The sequence below is a fragment of the Vigna angularis genome, chromosome 4, assembly GCF_016808095.1.
Source record: "Vigna angularis cultivar LongXiaoDou No.4 chromosome 4, ASM1680809v1, whole genome shotgun sequence".
NCBI classification, from domain to species: Eukaryota; Viridiplantae; Streptophyta; class Magnoliopsida; order Fabales; family Fabaceae; genus Vigna; species Vigna angularis.
In genome coordinates this window covers 31,347,308-31,374,305 of record NC_068973.1, presented here as the reverse complement: position 1 = coordinate 31,374,305, position 26,998 = coordinate 31,347,308, and the positions used below count along the sequence as shown (strand labels likewise).

The 26,998-nt window shown below is 31.8% G+C and overlaps 1 protein-coding gene across 2 annotated transcripts; it reads right to left on the bottom strand.

The window, feature by feature from the left end:
* Positions 1–4,896: 4,896 nt before the first annotated feature.
* LOC108331901 (phosphatidylinositol 4-phosphate 5-kinase 2) lies at positions 4,897–9,299 on the bottom strand. Of its 2 annotated transcripts, none has more exons than XM_017566904.2 (8): positions 7,967–9,297; positions 7,705–7,869; positions 7,345–7,510; positions 6,915–7,025; positions 6,635–6,828; positions 6,394–6,524; positions 6,216–6,312; positions 4,897–5,637 (listed from the first exon to the last, which is right to left on the bottom strand). In XM_017566904.2, the coding sequence occupies exons 1-8, from the start codon at positions 8,983–8,985 to the stop codon at positions 5,352–5,354; spliced, it is 2,169 nt and encodes a 722-aa protein (XP_017422393.1). In that variant the 5' UTR covers positions 8,986–9,297; the 3' UTR covers positions 4,897–5,351. The 2 variants fall into 2 exon arrangements, with proteins under 2 accessions (XP_017422393.1, XP_017422394.1); XM_017566905.2 differs by having other exon boundaries at positions 5,495–5,637; positions 6,220–6,312; positions 7,967–9,299.
* Positions 9,300–26,998: the final 17,699 nt, after the last annotated feature.

The following is a 26,998-nucleotide window of genomic DNA, read 5'->3' as shown; positions in this document are numbered from 1 at the left end:
ATAATAATTAATTATTTTTAATCATTAAAAATTGATTATTGTTTAAGAATTTTATTGAAGTGGTTTGAAATGCATTTATGAGTTAATATTGTGAAGATAATAAAGTATGCAATGGCTGAAGTATATCTAATGTTGATTATGTGGTAGCCTGTGGAAGATGGTGATAATAGAAGAAAATGTTGGAGCATTAAATGTACATATTGATGGCATGGTTGGAAAAAGAGGACTCTATAATTGGTTAGAAATGGAAGAAGTGGTAAAAATTTTGTGTTTGTTATGATATTTATGTGAGTAGTCATTTGCAACTATGAAAGCAATTATTATGGTTCCTCTCTGGACAACCTTAGTTGGAAACAATTGTGGCTTTTTCCCTATATCTCCACACCACCCAATAAATAACCCTTACTTACTTCTTTATTTCTCATTTTACATAATATTATATAAATAATTCTAAATATATTTATCACGCCAAGTTAATCTTCTTGTTTTTCACAATACATAAAAAAAATGAATTATATATTTTTATATATGTTAGCTGTAATACTTTCTCGTTTAATTTTCCAAGAAGGTCTTTTTTACCCCTAATTTTTGTAAAAAAGGTAATAGGAGGATTTGTAATAGGGCTAGCTAGTAAATTAATTAAAAAAAGGATTTTTTATTAAATTTTATTAGATATTATACAATTTTGAAAATCTCATTTTTTACTATGTTCACAATACAAGAATTCTACTAATATTTTATCGTTTTAAATAAATTTTTCACTCATAATACAGAGAGTGGTACAAACTATAATATTGCTAACTAACGTGTCTCTAATGATAATGCTGTTTAAAATTGTAAATTGATTTTTGTAATTAACATTACGTTTAGTGTTGTCAAAATGGGTTAGAACCTATGGATCAATCTGTCCTACCATGGATTCCACTCATGGTGAGTTGGGTTGGCTCACCAACCCAACTAGTTTAATTGAATTATTTATTATTTCGTGTTTCAATATTATTACTTAACATTTTTTTATTATATTGAAAATGATAATAAAGAAAAAAATGTTTCAAAACAGTAAAATATTATAAATTTATCACTCTAATCTTATAAACGAAGAAGTAATAAATGGATAACTGACACAAAAATTATCAATATTATAAACTTATTTATTCGTTTTTTGGATTTGTTTTTGGATTACATTTGTGTTTGTATGTTAATTTTTTTTATTTTGAATTGTTTTTAGAGTTTAACATCATTTTAGAGTGAAATTATTTAAATTTGAATTATAAAAAAATTGTAATTTTTTTTAATTTAAAAAAAGAACTTGTAATTAAGTGAATCATCAACAGGTTTAATCTACCAACCCGTGGTGGGTCGGGCCGAATTCGAATTTTTTCAGCTCACTAATAAATGAGTCAGGTTGAGTTAACTCACTAAGGAGTCAACCCGTGGTGGACTGTGCCAAATGACCTGTTTTAACAATACTATTTAATATTAATATTAATAATTACTATTGGGAGGTTAATTAAACGAAATTTTAATTCAAATGAAATTTTAATTCAAATTATATGAGATTAAACATCCTAAATATTAAAATATTAGAAAATATCATAATTCAATATACAAAGAACTAAGTGCAAGTATAAACCACAAAATAGCAAAAAGTGAGGTAAATCAGAATATTGTGACTAATATTATTATAATTAATCTGTTTTAGAGTATAGGGTCAAGGTCAATGTGTCAGAAAAATTATCTAAGAGGTTAAGAAATTGTCTTTTACTCAAGTTTTTTATAGTTATTCATCCAAACCGATCAAAAAGTAATTGTAGAAAGCAATAACTAAATTATGGTCCAATAATTAGTAATTATATTTCATCTTAAAATTTTCAATATTAAAATTAATTGTACTAACAATTGATCGGTCAGACTCCGTGATCATCAAGTCCTAATAGTGATTTATTGCCTTAATAACAGCTGACTGTCCGGTTTTATATGGTACACAATCCATTACAATTTTCTTCCTTTTCAAACAAGTACCAGAAGATTAGCTACAAATATTGTAAGCACTTCTTTCTAAGTATAGAGCACAAACTTTATCAATTTATATATGAACTACATGTTGACATGGGTTTGTATTATGTATTTGACCTTATATGAAAAATGGTGAAGTTAAAAGAGATTGATCATTGATGCATGCATGGTAGTGGTGGCTCGTGTTTATATTATCGGAGGGATGATAATGCATACACGCGGATGCTGGACTATGGAAACGTGAGATTTATCTTCATAGGTTGTAACATGCGTAACAAAGATTATCACCATAAAAAGGAACGAAACTTTGATATTTTTGGGTGCATCAAATAAAAATGTGCCTTACGAAAGTTGTAAACTTTACATAATGCTAAAGGAATTATTACAAAATTGTAAACAAGGAAGGTAAAAAAATGTTAATTATATTTGTTGTATTTCTTAAGAAAAAAGAGACAGAATGATTTTGCTATCATAAATATCTTTGAACAAATTAATGTTGACAGGTATGGTTAGGTATTGTGAGGAATGACAGAATGATGCGTGTGTTTGAACGAAGAAAAAGCACTTGGCTTCCGCAGGACATCATGTTTGTTGATTTCACCTAGCTCACTTTACTTTTATAATGTGCAAGTTCCAAAACTTTCAATTTCCAAAGCACCACCAAAATGAGAGTGTCCAAGACCAAACCTCTTCAGTCATCACATACCCTTTGATCTTCTGCCTTCAAGATAAGGTTTTCCTCAAGAGCAATCATATACTCTTTTATCATCATTTTTCTATTTTTCTTTATATTTTTATCATCAAATAATATGATATTTTCATTTACGAGTATCAATCACTCTTTTTTACCTCTTTTGGCTGTAAAATATATATGATTTCTTCTTTCGATATTTGATAATTTAAATACTAATTGTTTTAATGACAACGTGTGGTAAATTTATTAATATTTAGATGCATATTCGTAGCCTTGTATAATAATTAGGACATGTTTTTAATTAACATTTGGGGATGTGGAATTTGACTTGAACGCAATTACAAGCCGTTGGATGAATTTGAAATGTAGGTATATATTATAATAGTACTGAACTTAACTACTAAAACGGCATCATTGATTAGTGAGTCGATGCTTTTAACAAAGGTACTGAACGTAGCAGAAGAGATTAGGTATATTAAAAACCCTTGTTTTGGTAGTGATGAGCTGGTGGAAGCAAGGGTTGAAGTGCACATGGAAAAAGCACTGTTCCTGAGTCCTTCTGCTAGGGCAAAAGTGCAAAGGCATGCACTTATACGGATATATCTACATTTCTCAGATCTAAATTTCTGGTTGTAGATGATGATGATGATGCATCAATCCAACACATGCTGACCATGTTTCCAGGCATTAATGTTTCATATTCAGAAATTGACAAATACTAAAAGGAGAAAAAAGGTAAAAATATTTCATTGATGGAAGGAAGATTTTGTGAATGCGATTTGTAACTGAAGGCGAGGTTGGCATTCTGGAAATGGAACTTCACACCAGCCAGGGAGAGGGAATAAATGAGAATGACCCCACTTACTCACAGTGACGTTGCGTAGGTCGATTGCTTCCTGTCTCAGCAAACGGACAACACAATAACCCAACAAGACAACAAAGTCAAAAACAAAATCACTGCTCCTCTCTATTCTTTTTACTATCTATACAGATTAATCAAAATAAATTTCCATAACATAGAGATATGTGCTTCAATACGTTACAATTCATAATCGAGTGAGTATTCTGTGTTCTTTTCTTTTTCTCGCGTTGAACGTTTGATGAGAAATGGTTAGAGGGAATAAAAAAAAGAAGGAAAAGCATAAACTTTATGCCTCTGCCACTGACTTTGACCTCTGCAACGAATTTCAAACTTCATTCAGACATATCTACCTACACAACTCCCATGGTTCATTGGCATGAGCAACGCATAATTGTCCCTCGATCCCATCGCAGAATTCATAATAGTTTATTCAGTCTACCAATCAACGTTCGCCACCAGTACAAGTAATCGCGTAATTCTTTTATCAAACAATTATGTTGTTCTTCCCGTGAGGACTGTTACAAAAATACTGCTTCTGGTAATATTTGCATAACTTCAGAAAATAGGATTAATAGTATTAAATGTAGTCATTCTTTTATAACAGTAAATTATTGAGCTTTTAACCTCCGCTCTCAATATGTTCACATAACATAACATTTTCAAAATAAAACAAAACTCTAAAGATATACTTTCTAAACCAAGATAAATATATTTTAAAGCAAATAATCCCAAGGATACTAATTGACAAATAAAAAAATAAAATTCTTTAATTCTTTATCTTTTAGGATTTTTCAAAACTTTTGTCCTGGGACGCTGCTTAGTAAAATGACAGTGAAAAAAAAAGTAATTTAAAAGATTTTTGTTAAACGATGTTTAAAATTGCAGTCCGCTTTGTTAAAATAATCACAAGAGATACTAAATTATAGTCCGAAAATAGGTCAACATCGATTTTTTGAGAAATTAAAAGAAAAACAGTATAAGATAGAGTGAAAAGTAAGAAAGTAAAGAAGATGAGAGGAAAAAACAAGAAGCGCTTGCGAATCTTTCTGGTGCTTTCTCTGCTTTTGATACCTCGCAGCCCAATGCCCCTACTTTCACTGCAAAAGTTATCATCCCCTTCAATTTTAATGTTGCTCAGCACCGTATAGAGCTGAGTCACCTTTACTCTTTTATTTTTTATATTAAAAAAAAGTAAACGACTTGGGTTGTGTGGGAGAAATCCCTATGAGCTGATGATGGCCCTCCATTTCACAACCTTGTCTCCAAAATATCTCTAACATCGAACAAGAAACCGCCAACTGACAGAAAAAAAAAACCAGAGAGAGAGAGAGAAAATTAGTCAATATTACCATTTTTATTTTTAAAACAATACCCTTCTGCAATCTATGCTTTCTGAATGAACTGTACACTTTCTTTATTAACAAACTATCCACGCACTGTGAATTCAATCTTTTGAGAAACACTTTCAAGTCTCTTCTATCTATAATTTTTCACATCATATTCATATCCTATTTGTGACCACAAAAAGAATCCACAAACCCAACCCCTTTCACGGGAAAAACAAGAGAAAAAAGACAGATCATTTCTATTTCCCTGTCTTCGGTATCATGGCTGTGCATCTTCAAAATTCAGCCATGAAAACAACCTGCATTCAGGTGATCTCTCTTGGTCACGGCCGCAGAAACAGGTCCACCGCCAACCGCAAGCTCTCCCACTCCACCAACAGTCATCGTCAGCTATTTTTTTAATACTTCAGGTGAAAACTTTTTTTACTCACTATTACCGGTCTTCAATGAATATTCTGCCCACAAAATCCCGGAACCTTTTTGAGTAGAGCTTTGGATCAACGGCTGAGATTGATGACGGGTCAACCTGTAAAGACTTGTAAGCATGCTCCAGTTTCTTGCTGATATCATAACCTTGCAGAATGTCAATAATCCCAAAATATAAAACAACATCGTAAGTTTCACCACTGCAGCAAGGGGTGTATTGATCAAAATCACTCCTCCGAGCCATACGCTCTGCTCTCACTGGCATATTTGCTCCTAATCTAATCAATGATCTCCTGAAACATGAAGAGATATATGTATAAGATGGATGGAGTACAGTACATCAGTTAAATACCGAATGAAAATTGAACAAAAAATGCACAAGATAATATGAAAGAATATCCATAGAGAAAAATCAACAATGACCAGAGCACATAATAACCGGGCCAACATTAAATTAAGAACTCCAAATCGTTTTTAAAGAGATTAAGGACCACAACCAGCATGTGTGATGTACCCCCACGGTGTGATGTATCCCCCACAAACAACTGTTTCCTGCTACTCTATCCCTAACTACACACTACGATGATTCAAACTACTTGCAAAGTTGCAATTATTATGTATCATGAATGTCGTCAATTCAGCAGGTCTACAACAATTCAAGAGTTCTTATCTACTTTTTCAGTAAGACGCCAATGTGTACAAAATACACGCACGCGTATTCCTAGGTTCTGAAAACTAAAACTGATTCAAGTAAAACACTGTACCAACCCTTTAAGACATTGGATGCAGATGTTAGCACAGCGCAATTATTCTATCAACTTAAAAACAAAAAAACAAATATGGGTAAAGGAAGTGAACTTTTTTCACATACCGACCAGATTTAACCCAATCCCTATCCTGCAGCTCTGCTTCGAGAAAGCGATAACCACGCATGAACTTTTCACTCTGATAAGAATCCTCCCACTTTCCTAAAAGAAGCAAAGCAAGAACAACAAAATTACTCACACAGTTACTATCAGCACTGAAGTGAAATATGCATCTATCTATACCTGTGCGTAAAAGGAACGGTGACAATCCCATTTTTTCATATGTATTATCATCACGAAAATGAAGGCCAACTAAGAGACTGTAATCCATAATTCCCTCAGCTTCCAAGAACTCACAGTCCCGCTCAATTTGTCTGCACGTAATGTCGAGATAAGATTAAATAAACAGATATGCATGGCGTTTCACTGCCAAGTAGCAGCAGCCATGAAAGTGTTAAATAAAACAAAAAACTAAACGGCATACTCGATTAGATCCTGGAACCAATTTTTTTGTAGACGAAACACAAAATTGAGATCGAGGTCCTTGAGGGTGGTGGTTTCGTCAATTTCCTCCTTGGTTTTATCTGTTGTGCGGCCATGGGAAGATCCTTTCAAGTCAAATCGTCTGTGGATTGGATATTCCGAGCAGAACAGATTGCCCATCACAATAAAGCGTGTCTGGATTTCAACATCAACAATTAGGCACTCAGGCACATAGAACTACTGCTTCAAAGAGCAAACAACTTATCTTTGAAGATATATACCTTTTGACCTCCAATTGGCTTGACACAGTGCACTCCGTAGAACTTTGTAACAAGTGAGTTCTCATATTTAGAAACATGTTGGTAATAGCTTCGAAGCATCCGAAGAAGCACCTGAAAGTTATGTTATCGTCGCCAAAGATATGCATTAATAAAAATGACAACCAAGCCAAGGATTTCTAATTGCAGAAAAGTTCATAGAAGGACAAAAATTAATAACTGATTTGAATAAATTTCAAAAGTAAAACAAAAAATGGATCTCTCCAGAGATAAATAAATTCCCATGGTATGATGATAAAAGCGATTTAACTATATACTGCTTTAGAGCAGAAACTAGGGTTCTTTGAAATAAAAACACATCCATTAAGAATGCTATTAAACATGGAAGGATTTTTCAAATTTAACCAGAGAATCTAAAACAAATGCATCTAACCTTGACTTCGGATTTCTTCACCGTCTTTATCATAAACCTGTCATCCTGTGTCAAGTAGAAAAAGCTTCCACTTTTCCCCGGAGAAGAAAGTTCCCTGAGGGCATCATTCCCACATATGGCCAACATGTAATCCGCAGGGTCCACTTGAAAGAGCTTCCTCAATTGTCTGCAAGACAAAAGCAGAATCCAGTCAACAAGAAGCAGAAAGAAAAGGCTGCAATGAAACTCTTAACAGGATTGCCCAAAGATTGAGCATGTAATTATCATTGCAGTGTTAGGTTAAAAAATTTTATCTAACCAATTGTGTCTATAGGATAAAAATAGGATAAATTGATAAAGCAAAAAACGAAAAGGATATACCTAAAAACCATAGGGCAGTAGTCTTTCCAGCGGAACTCCGCAGATTGGTGCGGTGGCGTAATCTTAGATCCTTCAGAGGGAAACCTAGTCCAGAACTTCTCCTTAGGTTCAAAATCGGTCGATTTGAGCCCTCGCGAAATGGAAGCTTCCTTCCCAACAGAGTACCTAGGAAACAACACAAAAACCAAAATCCATGAACATAGATTCACTAAACAACAAATAATGAAGAGAATAAACTCAAAAGAGTTAAATATAAACCCACCTTATACCCAGTTGCAGTTTAAGCATAAGATCATAATTCTTATGCCCCTTTGATATAGTCTGGCCAGGTCTCTTCACCTCACCGGAAAAACAACAAGGATTCCGTCGAAACGGCTTAACAAGTCCCCGATCCGACCCGGATTCTCTCCCATCCCGATACAACAAGGAGACATTATCGATGATATCACAGGTTATATCCCCCGCGTCACCCTCGGATTCCCAGATGCAAATCCGGGGAAAACTCTTGACCCCACTTGCTCTGGAACTGTCAACGGAAGACCTCTTCCTCATAGTGACAGTGAGATTATCAGCACTCCCAGGGTAAAAGGTTCCATCAAGCTGGTGCACCTTAAGGTCTTTGTTCCAGCACCCAACATAGCAGCTCCCATCGGGCCAAGTGAAAACACCTTGACCCTTGGGAACCCCGTTCTCCCACTGCCCCTCGTACCGATTCCCATTGGCCCAAATCAGCGTACCCCGCCCACAAATCATCCCGTTCCTCCACTCCCCGTAGTACTCGTTACCGTTTATCCACACGTACCTCCCCTCCCCCTCCTGCACGTTCCGCTTCCACAACCCCTCGTAGAAGTCCCCGTTGGCGTAACGCTTCTGCCCGTACCCTTGCTTCCGGTCAGAACTCCACGACCCGCAGTACGTCTCGCCCTCGGATCCGGTAAAGGTCCCAAACCCCTCCATCCGACCCGATTTGAATTCACCCTCGTAGGTGGCTCCCGAAGGCCACGAGAACTTCCCCTTCCCACACGCCTTCCCTTTCTTCCAATCACCCTCGTACATACACCCGTCTCTCCACAGATACTTCCCCGATCCGCTAGGCGCGTTGCCCGAGAAGCTCCCCATGTACACGTCACCGCTGGGCAACCGCTTCTCCACCCTCCTGCTACTTACTTCCGACTCCTCCTCGCTCGGCGTAACTCTTCGGTTCCCGGCTTTTACCCTGTAAATCTCTCTCTCCGCTTCTGGGGTTTTGCTCCTGCCCTCCTGTACAACTTCTTGGCGCATTTTTCTGGTGCTGTCGATGGAGGTTGCGTGATCAACGCATTTACAATGTAAACTCACTCGCAGCCTCTGCACATTACCAATAAGAAGTGAAATGGAGAGTGAATGAGTGATGAGATTGTGTGTAGAATTATCTTGCTTTTTTAGGTTGCCCTTGCTCTGCGTTTTGATGGTTGCAATGCTCTTTGTATTTTCTGGTGGGGTGGAGGCATATCAACAGCTCATAACACAAGCCAGATGGATAGAGATCAGAGAGAGAAAACGATGGTGTGTTGTGTGTGTACATCATGCATACTCCTTCTTCTCCTTTTTTTTTCATTTTTAAATATAAATATATATATTATTTACTGTCATTAAATGAAAATGGCTGAAAAGAAAAGAAAAGAAAAAGATGTCTGGGTTTGAGTAATTAATTAGGCGGCTTTGCCTAGGGAACGTTGCTAACTGTTGAATGTAGAAAAGCAGAATTAAAAGAAAAGAGCCAGCTAGGCATTCGTTATTTTCAACAAGACCAATATACCCTCTTTCTTTCTGTAAATACCCTGCGTGTTTCTCTTATGTGTTTTGCCTTGCTTTCATCTCCACCTAACGGAATTGCCTATGACTCATTCCTTCTCCTCTCTCTCTTCACAATCACAATTCTACCTTTTTTTTCCTATGATGCTGTACTCAATCTAAACTTTTAGGAACAGTTTCGTAACAAGATCATTTATGTGTCATGTTGCATATTAATGCTTTGTAGCCAAATTTTACAAAAAATATCAACCATTCTATAAATGTCAAACATTGGTGCAACATTTAACATATTAGACTTTAAAGGCACTCACAGATGTGGGCTTTTGCACCAAAGTAGGCAAATATGCTTTATTTATTACTAAAATAGGCAAAATTTGATCGAAAGTGAAGTCGTGGGGGGCCAAAACGACTTCAAAAGAAGAAGTCGTGCCCCCCTGCACGACTTCACATTGTTCATAGGTACAGTGTTGAAATCGTGTACCCAAAAAACGACTTCTGGGTCCTGTAATCGATTGGGCTCCCCACGACTTCCCCATTTTCGTAATATGGTTTGAATTTGCCCATTTTGGTAATATTAGAGGCATATTTGCCTACTTTGGTGCAAAAGCCCACAGATGTGCCAGTTCCATGAAATTGTTTCATTCATCCAGCATTATCCAAGTGCAGAAATTTGACACAAGAACACGAAAAATTCAATTCCAACACCTCATCCTCCAAAAGTAAAGCATGTTTCTTAGCATTCCAAACATGTTTTATTCATAACCCAATCAGAAAGAGGGTAACTGAATTCTCGCATGCCTTCCTTTAACCAAGTCAAAGCTAGCCAAAAATTCCTCCATATTTTCCAAACATACCACTTTCGGAGGGATCAGTTTCCACATAGCATAAAAAAAGATAGTTTAGTGACGATAACAATTTTAGTAAGGAAATGAGTTTGTTATAGTAATAATCTTTCGGTTTAGTTTTAGCTCCGCAAAAAATAAATAGTTTAGATTATTAATAATATAGAAATAGTTAACTAAACTTGTAAATAGTTTAATCCAATTCACTATTGAAACTAACTAGTTTAATTCAGTATGTTTACCTTATATTTTAATTTAACTAAATTTTTTTTGAAGTACTTGATAGTTTAATTTAATTTAAAATAGTTTTTTTCTTTTAAATCATTAAACTATGATAAGCCTATTGTGTTATACTCTTAAATGCAACATTGTGACTAAATAATCTGAGTTTAATAATTTCATGGTCTCTATTTAAGTTAGAAGTTACATTTCCTTAATTTTTTTTTTCTCAATTAGGTCATAAAAAATTGAAGCAATACGGCTTGTATAATTAAATTGATTAGAATTGACGTGGTTTAGTAGACTTATTAATAACGTAGAATCAAATTAATCAGATGCTACCATATCATCATCTTCAACCTCAAACCAGAAACCTTAGCCACTATACCACTGTAATGCTGTCGTCGATCACCATTGACTTCCACGTGCAAGGTGTCACCACTGTTCAACCTATATCGCGAGTCCTAAACCACGAATCTACCTCGCGCCTCTATCTTATATGCACGAATGAATGAATTATCACACTTTGTCATAGATATACAAGAAACGTTTGAGCATAACCATAAATCACACCATCATTCATTGTAGTAGAGACCACCACAAGTAACTACGCCTCCTTCATCGCACAACTCATTTGCGTCACCACCATAGAGCCTCGAGCAACCTGCAAGAACAAGCAACCAAGAACCACTTTATTACACCACCACAAGCCCTAATTCGAAGATCCATTATATAACCTCACCCCATCAACCTCACTCTCGTCAGCATCAAACCACCATGAATATCTAAAAAAGACGTAAGAATCCACCACCGCACCAAATTTGATCACCAGCACCAACTTCGCCATTCACAAATCCACAAGCCTCAAATGATGAAAACCAGAAACATTCAGTATACTAGATCGCATAATAGAGGTCAACCATTGCAATAAGGACGCGAACCACCAACATGAGCATGTGCGTCTCCTACGGTAACAACTCCCAACACGTGAGTGCCTTCTACTGTCGTGAGCCACAAGTGTTACGAGAGAAGAAGCAGTGCACCCGAGTTGATTTTCTCCACCATTACAAAACGAAGGTAGAAAGAAATTGAGGATTTTCGATTTTAGGGTTTTACACAGATATTGGGATTTTTCAATTGTTTGGCCATATTCAAAACTCACGAAACATAGAAAAAGACTTAGCAAACCAACGATGATGATTTACAAAATTAAGCTTTTGCATAGATTCAATTATAGTTCATGAAACGAAGATTTAATGTGTTTTTCTCAATTTTTATTTTAAAAAAACGAAATTTCATGTGACTAACTTGTTCACGGAACTATTTCATTTAAAAAGTCCACAACAACATGTTACATACACACTTTAGTCAATCTAATAATAAAAGATGCATTACATCAATTTTTTAAAATTAAAGATCGAATTGAGACAAAAAAAAATTGAAGAACCGATCTACAATTAAAAAAAACAAAGACTTTTATAATGATTAAACCATAATATATGTATTTTTAAGTAAAATTAAAAAAAAAGAAATTTGACTAATGTTCTTTTAAGCATATATTTGTTACTATAGTTGAATACTTTAGTTTTTAATTTATAAAAATGTTGATAGTGTACATTGGTTTTAAAAGTAGTTTAAAAGCCTTTAATAGTCATAAAACAAAATAATATGAGGTAAATTAATTGATTTAAAATTAATTATATTCTGTATATAGAACACTGTTTTTGTCTCGAAGTGATAGCTGATTGTCCCACATGTTGCCGAAACCAAAATTCATAATCTTTTCAATTCTCCCCCTCTTAACTCCAATTTCATTTTTAAGTAAACAACAGTTTCCAAAACCAAAATGCATTATTAGGATGTGCTATTTTTCACACTTAATATACTTCCAATTCAGAAGTGCTTCAAACAACAGTTATTCACAATAATTACTTTTTCTATTCAATATTTTGCATTTATTGTGACATGAAAAAAAGGGTACAATAGAAAATGTCATAAATATTTTATTAGGTAAACGATACTATTATGTTTTTTTATTTTTCAAAAGAATGTTAAATGAAAACTTTTAAAGCGTAGACAGTACAATTTAGCTGAATTATTATACTTGACTTAATTCATAGAGTTACTATATATGTTATCTCTATAAATATAACTATAGCTGCTTTAGAACAATTGTTTTTCTGCTAAAGAATTCTGCAAATAAATGTAGTGTTGGTGCTGTTCAACGCTGATGTGCAGGTTACGTGTGCCAAAACGAAGACAACGAGAAGCATCTGTTGCTGATTTATGCACTGTTATTTTATTGAAAAATAAATTAACTTTTTTATGTTTTTTTTACAGGATATATATGTATTTCGGCTGGCGTGGCTTTCCACGAAGACAGAGACACGTGCCCAAAATTAAACAAATGTTTTTTTTTATCTAGTGACACATATTCTATAATGTTCTCTGTCTCTTATGCTCATCATTATGCAACCTAATCCTCCAAATTATACTCATGGTCTTTGTGACTTAAATCTATTCAATTTTCTCCTAAAATAAAATCACATTTCAATGTGGTATGCGAAGAGCAACTTCCTCCGTTAAGACCTTCTTATTAAATGATATATAATACTATCAGTCACCTTTTTTACGAATGTATAGATTATAGAGTTATCTTGTTAGGTTTTAATTTATTTTGAATAAATATTAGTTCAATACATTAAGTATTAATATATTTTGTTTTTAATATAATAAGAAAAAAATTCTTATTTTAGTAAGAAACTTAAATTTTATTAATTTTATTTACATTCTGTTAATAGTTTACTGAACATGTATTTATGAATTTCATCTTTAACTATAATGTGTACTTTTTCAAAGAAAAAATTAATTTTAATAGTCAATTAACATTAAAATTTCTTTTACTATTCATTTGTTTATTATTTTATAAATTTGATTTGATATTTAGTGAGATGTTCTAAGTATTAATGATTTATATCCACAACATTATTAAAATTCTAATTTTTATAGGAGTTTCTTTATCAATTGCATTTTAAAATTTTGAAATAGTATTTTTTTTTGTTTTCTCTTTAAAATTAAAAAAATCACAGAAAACGTAAAATATAAAAGCTTTGACTATTGAATGTGTAAGGTACATTTGAAAATAATAAAATTTGTGTCAATTAAATTCTTTTCGTTAAATAGACAGAAAACTCCTTTCGGGACAGAAAGGACGTTAACTTTTTAATGGTGCATGTTTTATTTTATGATTTAAATGTTATTGCTATATTAGCGAAAAATTGTTTTTTATTATCTAATAGAAATAATTATAATGCACACATATTATTAAAAGAATGTAAAAATTTGTAATAATTATTTTAAAAAATATTTTGAAGGTAGTTCATTCAATCAACATTGTAAAATTTGTTTTCACAATTGTTTAAAATTAAACTCAGGATATAATTTAATTCACACTGACCTTAAAAGATCTTTTGAATAAATTATAATTTTTCATCTTAAATTAATTTATATCAATTTTAAAAACATTAAGCTTAAAAATTTATGTATAAAGTAATTTAATTTTACAAAATATTTGTACCCGTTTTTAGGTAGAACTTTGCAAAATATTTGTACCCGAATTTTATGTAGTTTTCATGTTTATTAATTTTGTAATTAGTGCAAATGTTGTAATTCTTTTTCTCTTTGTCATATTTTTAGAAAGAATTCGTGTTAGTAGAAAGAATTTTTAGAAAGAATTCGTGAAGGAACTAGTTTAAATGGAATTTTTTTTGCTGGTTTGAAGGTAGCATAGCATCTTGTCTAACCAAAATATATGTTTTTTTTAACACCCAGTTTCAAAAGAATATTAAATTAATAAAAATATTATAATAAAGTTAAATACAAATAGAATATGTTAAACCTCAGTAGTATTTAAATAAATTTAATAAATAAAAATAAAACATAGACGAAAAGGGAAAAAACGAGAGCTTATGAAAAAAAAAGTTAATTAATTATGATTGTTTATTAATCAACACGAATATTATTATTTATTAATATTTTGTTTCAATTTTTTTGTAAATGTTGACTGAATTTTTTTTCAAAAACATTAATTATGATTGTTTTAGATTTAAATAATTGTATGTATTAGTAATTGAAATATTTCATCCAAATAAAAATATTCTAATTTGAATTTACTTATCCAAATAAATAATGAAAAATAAAATAATTTAAACTAATATCAATTTAAATTTAATATATTTAAATATATCCTTTAAAAAATCTTTATATCAAAGCAAGGTAAAATTAAACAAAATACTAGGATATTTATAAATTTTAGGTATATCTAAATTTTTTATATTTTATTTTTTATGACATATTTGTTATCAGATTTAAAAACAAAGTATATAAAAATATAATTTATTATAAAAATAATTATTAATATAATTGATTGTTGTACCAACCAAAAGATAAGTAAAAACACATATGAGTCTTGTGAACATAATCCAAAGACAAAAGAACATTAATAGCACTAACAAAGACTGAAGCGTTGCATAGAGGAGTAGAAGAGAGAGAAAAAAAGTTAACGTCGTTTCTATGTATTTAACGGAAGGGACTTGATTGAGAAAATTTTTACTAAATTTGGACAAAATTGACACTTTTAAACTACGTTTGGATGAAATTGAAATTAAAATAATGGACGAACTTGACACAGTACATCCAAACCAGGGACAAATAAAGTAATTAAACCTTTTTTAATATAAACCTATAAAAAAAAGCTTTAAATTAATTTATCTGGTCTTTTCGTCCAATAGTAATAGACATATTCAATGTTTACTTAAAGCATACTTTTAAATATTTCTAATTAATACTTGTAAATTAGTTGGTCGGCTGTGTTGTGGATAACATGTAGCTTTTCAAATGTTTCATCACAAAATATGTAATGCAATTATCAATTGAGAAATATTTTAACTAAGTAAATTTATGTATTGACTTCTTTTTGTAAATATGTTTAGTCAATATTTTTCCATAGTTTAGTTAAAACGTAGGGTCTAAATTAATAAAAAAAGTTTTTGGGTCATGAAGCAATTAGGGCAAATAATTATAATAAAATAATAACAACAGTTTATATAATATTTTCATACTAGTTTTTCTAAAAAATTTATTAATAAATCACATATAAATTTAGAACATTTACTTAATGATAAGATAAGTATGTTTTCTAATGTATTTAATTTTGTATTTCACAAAAAACTTGTAATTAAACTTTGACTTCTCTTAAAAACATTAAGGCTTTATTTATATTAAAGTAGTTTTGTACATAAAGAATAATAATAATAAAAAATTATTGTTTGTATATGTTGATATGTAATGAAAGTTGTGGATGAATTTGTTTGCGAGGACGTTTTTGTCTAGTCTCAAACATGTGAAGAACAACGTCAAAATCAAGTTGGAAGGAAGGAAATTACTTCTCACCTTTTCTTATATAATTGATTATGAAAACATTGACAATTCACTTCATATAACATAATCTTTTATCGATACGTATTATATAATATTGTAATATAATAATAATAATAAATAGAAATAATTAATAATAATAACATATATAAATTAAATATTAATAAAAATATTAGAAACAGTTATGAATAATTTTAGTTATTTTACAAAATTTCTTAAAATCATTATATCTATTAAATCTCTTACAATTTTTTTTTATGTTCCTTCACTTTTTCATTCATTCTGTTTCTTTCTATTTAAATGATCTTTCTTTTTTTCTCTTTTTATTTGTATCTTCTTCAAATTTACTCCTTGAAACAAACAAAAGATAAAGCAATATAACACAGGTAGGTTAATATTTGAGATCAAACATATCTTCAATTGCTCGGTTGGCACATGGTGGATGGCATTACATGATAAAATAATCCTAAATTTTTTTTTCTTAATTTTGGTCAAAATCATAGCCATGAAAAAATTTGGTATCGTATAAAACAAAGTTGTAATGCCTCTATACCAAATGATAATATTTTTTTTATATATAAAAAGCTAGATAATATTCATCAAAAAGAGACAAAATTGCAACATATTTTGTATGAATTAATAGTGAGAGGGTATGGTTATATTAAGGAAACGTCGAATTCTTTTTGCTGTGGAAATAATTCCTTAGAAAAATATTGTGGAAAACTATGAAAGTGAGAGAAAGTTGTTCTTTGATCATAACTACCTAAAAAATAGTCAACGATAAAATTGACATATTTCAGCCCAATAATATAACAACCTAAATAATACTTATTCATAAAATAGTCAACGACAAAATTTGACATTTAATTCAGTAATATAATATTTAACTATCTAAATAATACTAATTAATAAATTGGTTAAACAAAATTCTAGTTAGATTCTCTAATTTAACAGTATAAAATACAAAGAAAGATTGGGTATACAAACTAATAATAGATAATAATTGTACTGCCAATATTGTATTTTCAAAATCTTGAGGTACATATATATATATATATATATATATATATATATATATATATATATATATATATATACACATACATACACTATCCACCCTCCATAGATTCCAGTAGTTTGAACTTGGTAGCAGACACTAGTACAAAATACATTTTTTATACCGATATTTTATACCTGCGATAATCTATCAGGTGTAAAAAGTGATGCGATGGTATTATCGTAAATAATATAAGTTCTTTTATATCTATTATATATAAAATAGGTATTAAAAATAATAAGGTGGCAAAATTGTAATAAATGACAAAAATTTTTACACCGGTTATCTTCAAAAATAGGAATAAAAAGATATGTCTATACCTATTAAACTTATAACCGGTGTAAAAATAAAGCGGTGTCAAAAATGTAATATTAAAAGCCAAAACCTCTTTTCCATTCGTAACCAAACCCCAACAGCCATCGCTTTTTCCCTTCCTCTGGCCTTCGCCACCACCATGCCATTTACGCGGGTTGCCAACCTGGTTCAACTGCCGTAGGTCTCTCCGGCCTTGATGGCCGCCTCCTCACCGCCCGTCCCAGCCCCAAGGTCGCCGATCTAGGCTTTGTCGGCGAGGTCGCCAGAGTCGACCCCACAATCCTTTGCTCCCTCATCGACACCAACCACATCCCGGTCGTCACCTCCGTCGTCGTTGCCGTTGAAGATTCCGGACAACCCTACAACATTAACGCCGACACTGTCGCTGGAGAACTGGCTGCAGCGCTTGGCGCGAGAAGCTAATTCTGCTGACAGACGTTGCGGGATCTGGAGGATCGGAACAGTTACAACAGCTGGTGAAGAAGATTGACATAAATTTTATCTTTCATAACATAATGGATTATATTATACTTGCATTTATTTATGTTTCTAATTTTTAATGTTCTTTTCTGTTTATGTTGTTTCATGAAGATATGATCTGTCTAATATTCTTGCGCATTTCTTGATAGTTGGACATGATTATGCTTCTTGGAATAATTGAATTAATTTAATCAGACAATTAAAGTATTGTTTGTGAGTAACACCATGCTTTGCAGGCTGCAAATACCTTGTGTTGCATTCATGCTGTGATATTTTTGAGATAAATGAATCAACAAGAAGAAGTACTGTTCATATTGTGCAATGAGTGTTAAGTCCAGTAATGCAGCAAAACAGAATTCTCTTTCTAGTTCATTATTGAACAATTGGATGTGTTTTTTTTAAGAGATATCCTATGTTAATTCTCTTTCTCTCATCTGAGGTAGGGTGCTTAGATTTTGATCATATAAATGTTAGTTCCACTTTTACTGATAGTTGATGTCAGAATCAAATATGTGGTCTCTTTACAGGTTAAGGAAGAAGTTGAAGCAATCTTAAAGAGACATTTAACCAGCATGAAACAGTAAGAACTAATCTCCTATTGATTATATAAATTCTCATGACTTGGACGTGGTATTGAGCTAAAGGAATGGACTGGAAAAATATGCTATAACTGAATGATTTAAAATTGTTTAGCATGACTGAAATTCATTCTTAGGCATCCTTTTTACTTGTTTTCAGGACTTGTGGAAAGGAATTGCATGCTACTGAATTAAGAAATTTGCACCATTAGTTTACTTGGTAACTCTCTTTCCTTATTTTTATATCTTTATTTTTCATTCTCTTGCCAACTTCATTTTCAATTTTCTTTATATTATAAATGGTTCGTGGGAAATATAGTTGAGAATACTATTTTCGAAGTGAAAATGGCTGGTTGGAAATTTTGAGTGATGTCACAGGTTTTAAGGTATATGAAGCAATTTCCTAAGCCTATGATGATACTCTGCCTCCTTTGAAATAGAAAAGAAAAAAAATGTACTTAACATGTTAGCAACCACTTCAAGTCTTTTCTACTGTTCACCTTTAGTTTTAAATGCAAAAATTCAGTTTGTCAAGTTTGCTTGCCATAAAAGATAAAAGGTTATATCCAGTTAAGTTACCGACCAATCTGTTGTCTACAAAACATGATTTGCTTCCTAAGTTTGCTAAGTATGATGTTGATTTTTTGACCATAGTGGGAGAGATCTTGCTTGTTCCCTCTAAAATCAAGCAATTATGGGAATATCAATCAGGTTTGAAAATGTGTTTAATAACAACTTCTACTCATAAAACAACAAACACATAGGAAATTTTGATATTATGCCATAGTTGTGCGGGTAGACAACAGATGAGTAAAGAACCCGATCAACCTAAGTTGTTCAGCTCTTTCGTTAGTGTGTTATTTATGCTTTAGTATAGACAGGCAGCAATGATAGATGATAATGCTACCCCATTAGAAGAAAGTCTTTCATCTCTTTCAAACACATCAAAGCATATGGAATGAAAGAAGGGGAATGAAAGTATGAAAATCGAAACCACACCTTTATAAGTCCACTTTTCTTGTCCAACTCATACTTGACCTTATTGTCTTTGCAAATTTCAACCACCTGCCATGGGAATTGATTTATTTCTCTAAGAAAAATCGTTGGGAAACAAGATTCTAAGTTCTAATATGTTGTTGAGATCGCCTTATTTAATCACAGCCTTATTTAATCTGTTGTTGGGAAATTTCCTTCACTTTGGCCTTTTCTGCTGCCTCAGTTTTTCTGGTTTCTGGATAGACACTCAAAAGTCACAACTTCATACCCATCACACTATATATGTGACGTATTTCTATGAAATTTGAAAAGCAAACAAAATTAGTGCTTGCTTATTTAAGGAGCCATTCAATTCGGCTTGTAATGAATATATGATTGGAATCTCAAACTGGTAATCATCATTAGGCACTGTTAATGGTTTACATTTACTTTTTATTCACATACCTTATCATTTTTATCCAACAAGGCATTGACAGTTATGGACTTAAAGTAACTGCTGTTACAAAACAATCTTTTGTAATATCACAAAAGTATAAATAATGTTCATGTAGACCAATAAGATTCATAACACTTAATGTACGAATAGAGAGAATATAATTTATAAATTTATAAGATATATGATGTGATATAGTAGATATCCATGAAATTAAGGTATATTTCTATCATTACTTCGTATCAAATTTGATGTCTTAGTTTACATCTTATAAAGTTTCTTATACTTTTGTTCCAAAGTTTGATCTAAAGTACACCAATATTATAATTACAGTTAAAAACATGATTAATTAATCTAAAATTAAAATAATTAAACATAACAAATAATAAATGAAGGTTTAATGATAATTAAAAACATTTAGTTATATAAGAAGTGTTTCCTTGTGAGACGAGAGAGTATTCAGATACAATCTTTTAAGTTATATTCCTTAAAAAAACTTATATTGATTGAGCAGTTTTATATTGTGCACGTTGATGTTAGATTTTAGACGGTCAAATGTGAGATAAAGAAACACGATTGAATGATTGCTTGGCTTCATGAAATTTGGATTTAATTTTGTTTTAGCCTTGATACAACAGTAAATTTGCTGCTTATGGACTTGGAAGTCATGAGTTCAACTCCTGGAAATAACTCCTCTTTTGTGGTTTTGGAAGTCATTAGGATGCCCATTTTGTTAGTGAAATATGTATTTTCTTCATGTGCATCTCTAGAGGTTTTGGCAACCATAGTTTTGGTGATTATAATAAAGGTAAGAGATATTAGTTAAGGAAACATGATTCTTTTAATTTTGAACTGATTGTGGAATGTTGTTATTTTGTAACTAATTTAAAACATGAGGCTGACCAGAGTTTAAGACTGTAAATTTCATCCTCCCCAAATCCACTGCCCTACATTGGAGAAAGCCTTCTTGACTGGTGCGTAGGAATAAGATCAGTTCATACTAGGTACCAAACTTTGTAGAAAGACACTTTCAACTGCTTTATTATGCAAAATAAACTACATAAAAACTATTAAATTATGTAATATTATCTTATAAACTTGATCTACTTTTTATAAGAAGATTAAATCTACCAATTGGATTGATAAAATTTACTTTTGATAATAAGTAAGATACACTTGTTGACATGCGATATTTATCTTGTTGCTTAATCATTTTATCCACCTTTGCAAACAGGTGGTTATCTTAATTTTATCAACATATTCTTACACTATGTACTTTGTTTACAAAGGATTAAGATAGTAGCTGACAATCTAGTTGTAACAAATGTGACTCTTCTTTTAGATGTAGTTGATTTTTTATACTTTTGACTATTATAAAGGTGATTGCTTCCACAGATAACAATGGATCGGAGTTAGATAAATTTGATACGTACAACAAATGAATATGAGAGTGGAGTAGAACAATTTCTTGAATTTGCAAAGATGAATGTTCTAGACAATAACGGAAGATTCTATTGTCCGTGTGTTAATTGTTTGAATGAGCGAAAACTACCAACTGAAGTTATTCGAGAGCATGTTTCAATATTACATTTTGAGTTTAGGAACTATTTTATGTGTAATATGTTAAGTAACTATGTTAGGTAAATATAGTTAGGAATTTTGTTAAGTAGATATTACATTTTGATGTGTTGATGAAAACAATATTGATTATTTTACTTGTTATTTGATTATTTAAACTGTATTTTGGGATTGAATCTTATGCAGGTCTGAATATGGATAGCAGTACATACAAATAAAATATTTTTAAGAAAAAAACGCCACTTTTTACACCTATTATAGCACCAGTAGGTATAAAAAGAAAATTTTCTCTCTAGAGGACTTTTTATACCTGCTCTCATAGTATTAGGTGTAAATATAAGACTTTTATACCTATTATGAATAACACAGCTATAAAAAGCAAAACTTTCTACACCGATTCAAAAATAGGTATAAAAGATCGAAAACTTTCTATACCCCTTGTTTCTATACCTATAAAAAAATAGGTATAAAAAGCCTTTTTTAAGAGGTATAAAAAACCATTTTTGTACTAGTGAGAGAATCCATTGTATTTATAAGTTGTAACCAATTCCAAAGTTATATCTTGTCGTAGAACTGTACCTTAGATTCTGAAATTGAATATATTTTATTTGTTGCCATTTCAAACTTGTTTTGTTTCTCCAGCTCATATAACTATGCATTCACATGCTTTTTTTGAAGCTTAAACTGCCAAGCATGGGGATTTGTAAATATTACAAATTACTATAGATTGATAATTTCAATTCACACTGTCTTCTGCATGCATGACATGAAACCAACTAAGAAGGACTCTATCACTCATAAGTTTCTACATACACACACATAATAACAACATCATCAACAACAATAATATATATATATAACTGTATATGTTAACATACATCAATAAGTGTTGGAGTACGGAGACAACGAGACTAGGGCTGGATATAAGTAACTAAACTATACTAAACTACGATTAACTATATTTTAATTTTAATAAACTACAAAAAAAACTAAACTATTTGATATTATATATAAACTGTACTATTTAAGAATTCAGTTTTAAAAAACTGAATTTATACCAGTTAACTAATAACTAAACTATTTCCTGATTATAAGTGTAAGTCAGTTTTACCAGACTCTTACTTTTCCGTTACACAGTTTTTACGACAATTTGTTTTAAATTTTGTTATTTATTTTTGTCTTTAAGATAAATTATATATTTTTAGACTATATATATACAGATCATATAAAATATTATTATATGCATAATATAATTTTTACATGTAATTTATTAAAATAATTTTATATTTAACAGAAATCATTTATCATAAGGCAAATAATTTGTTTATGTTTCCTATGAAGAATTGAATAAGAGACACAATTTAATTATGCTGTGGATTGTCTAAACTTAAGAACAGCTAATTAATACAAAAATTAACTAAATAAAAAATCCCCAATTAAGGTAAGATGCTAAAATTAAATCAGAAATAAAAACTTATAATTTTAATATGAGAAAATTAAATCTAAAATTGCAGTAATAGAACGTCAACAGGACGATCAACAAAAACATTTCTAATCGTGGTGAATCGATGATTGAAAGAAAAAAGTGATAAGAAAAGACTTTACCACAAAACACAGTGAAAGATAAACATAAAAGAGATAGTTTATACAGCTAACTGTACTGTAACTATAAAGGTTCAGTTTTTTAAAACTGAACCACAACATGGTATAATTTAGTTATCAGTAAAAATAGTTTAGTTTTTATAGTTTAATATAGTATAGATATAGTTTAGTGCAGTTAGGTTAATTATGCGGAGCCCTAATCACTACTAAAGCTTGGCTATTCCACAGAGATTTTATAAATATGAGACATCTTTAGCTTCTGTTTAGTTGGGAAGGAGGAAAGTGAAAATAAGGAGACATTTCTTATTTTATTATTTTTTTCTTCAACTAAATAAAACACAATATGAAATTATCAATATGAAAATTCTGAAGTAGCTTTAGATAGATAAATATCTTGGTATTGAAATTATTGCCTGGATCCAATACTCATTGTTATTGAGATTTAACTATATGATCTAAAGAACACTAATTGTGTGGTGGATCAAGAATGGAGTGCAAGTGATCAAAATTTTAATGTTGTACAGGGAAAGACTTCAACTGCAACAACAAAAAGCGTTGTTGTCCACAAAAATACAATACCAGATCTTCCACTTTTTTCTACTAAGATTTCAACCTTAAACAGTGCTGCAGAAGAATAATTGCAAGATGCACTTTCTTTTTCCCTGTCACCAACTTGTCCTTTTAAATCATAGTTACATTAATTAATTAGCACAGGAATAGCAATTAGCAACCCACCAAAGTGGTTGAAATAAACGATATCAATTTACTTGTTTTTTCTAAGAAAATCTGTTGAATCATCATCAGTTTCTTGATTAATTTATTTGTTATGTGTCTTTCTAGCAAAATTCCTTTGTTGCTAGATTTTTCTTTTTCTTTTTTAACTTTTAGAAATTTGTATCCAATTTAATTTAACTGTTGTATTACCACAGCTTGTATCAGGACTTAGAAGTTCAATATTTTGGATCCAGGGTGGTGTGTGACGGATAATAGTGAACCTACTTTGAGAAGATCCCTAGTTACGAAATTTCCGGAGAAGCAATTTTTTAAAACTGATATCAAAGTGCCACCCATAAACTGTCCGGTAATCTTCATGTCTTAATTAAATGATAGATGTTCTTCAATTACTGTTTCCTTTCTGTGTTTATGTAATGATGTTTATTTCTTTTCCACAATTAGACTTATGCACAATTCCAATGTGGTTTATGGGAAAATGATGATATATGTTCAAATTGCACTTCATGTTCGCAAGGTGAGATGATAGAGCTGACAGTGGTTTTCTTTTACAATAATTAGTTAGCACTTGCAATACTATAGACTTTACCCATAATTTCAGCAATAAGCACTTTGTTGATTATTACGATTAATGAACTCTACAATGTGGTTTGAATGGTGAAACTCTTTCTTCCAAAATCATTACAATCATGCATTGAAAATGATGTTTGTGTAAATCTGTTAGTTCTTTGTTCTATTATTATTTTACTTTAATAATTTCAGGGTTTCGGCCACACACCTCCACAGTTGAAACCTGATGAATGTTTTGACATGATGGATATCTAAGATGGCTTTACTGGAAATTAAAATTCAAGGTCCGAATTTTTACTAATGTAATTGTTATTTTTTACTATAAGAAATTTATATTTGATAATATAATATTATGAATTTTTGGATGATAATATAATATTATGGTTATTGTCTAAACATATTTGATTGTTAAGTATTATAGTCCTCGATCATTTCAAAAGAAAACTAATTCCAGTGTTGCTTCCCATCAATAATTGGACGAGGGGATGATCCTTCTAGTGAAGCTTTGAATGCCGAAGCAAATAATGAGAAGTTGGAGCTTTCGGTGCAATGTTTGATTTTTCACTAGGCATTTGTTTTCTTGCAAGGTTTGATTTTTCACTAGGCATTTGTTTTCTTGATTATGTACAATGTTTTAGGGTACTAAATTTTGATGCTTAATATTTGTTTATATTGTTTTAAGGTTACCTACAAGGATACTAGTGGGTCATGAAAGGAGAAAAAGAGATGATGTCAAACGCAATAAAAGGGTTCACTCAACAACTCTGCTGGATTTTACACTTTAGAACATTTTAATGGGAATTTTTAAGTAATTATGTGAGGTTCCTATTGCATCTTAGGTTTTAAAGAGGACTTTATTAGTTTATATATTAGTTTATTAGAAGGTGTAATTAGGTATAAATGTAAATCATTATTTGAACAATTTATTGTATTAAAGGTTAAACCCATTCAAATGTCCCTATTTTCGTGGGCTTATCCCAGTTACATCCCCGTCTTTTAAGTTTTTCCAATTAGGTCCTTAATATTGAAAAACTGAATGAATTGGGCCCTTTCCGTTAAATCAACTTAACGTGGTTAAGTTTTTACTTACCCGTAAGGTTGACGTGGATAATTTTGGATATGTGGCGTGCACAGACCCTTATACGTGGGTTTTTTTATTTCTACGTGGTATTTTCTTAAACAACGAATTTAAAAAATGGGGTTTTTATTAGGCAATATAAAATTAGGGTTAATTGAAAATTGAATTGGGATTATAATTGGGAAGAGAAAATCTGAAGCTGAGTGTTTCGCAAGCAGAGGTGAAGTCCTTAGGGCATTGGAGTTTCGTGATTGGAGTAAGGGTTGCTATCTGGACGTGAATTGCGAAGTACTTGAACGTGTATCGCAAGCGGTTGGTATGGATTTTCGTGGGAGGTTAGTATGTGTAATATAGATAGGTATCAATTTAATATTCAGTGTTTTTTGTTGTTATCTGGCCATGCTTTTTTGAATGTGGGGTTGAGGTTGATTGTAGTGTGATTGTATGCATATTGCGGTTGTGGTCCCGCATGTCCCCCATAGTTAAAGTTCCTTGTCTGCTTTCATTATCAGTTGTTCAATGTTTTAATATTTGGTGTTTTTTTGTCATTTTATGTTTATTTATAGGTGTAGAATATTCTTGATTTTGTTGTTTGTGATGGAGGGTGATATAGAGGTTGTTATTCACCATGGGGGGAACTTGGTGAACGAAAGGTGCTTGAAGTATGAAGGGGAAAGTGATACTATGCATTTTGACCCTGACTTGTGGAGTTACTTTGTTGTGGTGAGTGTAGTAAAAGCGCTTGGATATGATGGATTTAAGGATTTGTGGTATTTTGTTGGATGTGGTCCTGTATTAGATGGTAAGCCAAAAGCCTTGTGTGATGACGTAGGAGCTATGCATATGGTCAATTTAGCTAGGTTAAATGGTCAGGTTCATTTATATGTTGTGCACACTGTGTCTGAACCTGATGTCATTCAGATGATTGAATATAATGTTCATGAAGAAGGTGAGGAAGTTGCACTTGAGATGCATGAGGGTGGTGAGTGTGCAATGTTGGATGAAAGGACAAAACAAGATGATTGTTTATGTCTTAGGCAATCCTTGGGAGATGGTGGTGTCACAGAACAGTTGGATGATGAGGGGGTAGGTGGTCATGTTGGTGAGGGTGACAGAATAGAAGTTCATGTTGATGAGGGGGACAAAATAGAAGTTGATGTTGAGGGTGAGGGAATACAAGATGATGAGGCTCATGATGAGAGGACAAAACCAAATAATGTTCAGGAGACAATAGAAGTTGATGTTGAGGGTGAGGGGGACATAATAGAAGTTGATGTTGAGGGTGAGGGAATACAAGATGATGAGGCTCGTGACGAGAGGACAAAACCAAATAATGTTCAGGAGACAATAGAAGTTGATGTTGAGGGTGAGGGAATACAAGATGACGAGGCTCATGATGAGAGGATAGAACCAAATAATGTTCAGGAGACAATAGAAGTTGATGAAGCACATGATGAGAGTCCAGAAGCAAATGATGTTGAGGGTGAGACAATGGAAGTTGATGAACCACATGATGAGAGGACATAAGTAAATGACGGTGAGGCTAACAGAACAGAAGTAGAAGAAGAGTTGGAGGACATAGAA

Bases quoted from the DNA above. Each gene is read 5' to 3' on its own strand.
- LOC108331901 (XM_017566904.2), bottom strand. From the start codon at position 8,985: ATGCGCCAAGAAGTTGTACAGGAGGGCAGGAGCAAAACCCCAGAAGCG. The intron at 6,525-6,634 runs GTATGCCGTTTA...CATTACGTGCAG, and splicing joins TGGTTCCAGGATCTAATCGA to ACAAATTGAGCGGGACTGTG. The intron at 6,313-6,393 runs GTATAGATAGAT...TGCTTCTTTTAG, and splicing joins ACCGTTCCTTTTACGCACAG to GAAAGTGGGAGGATTCTTAT.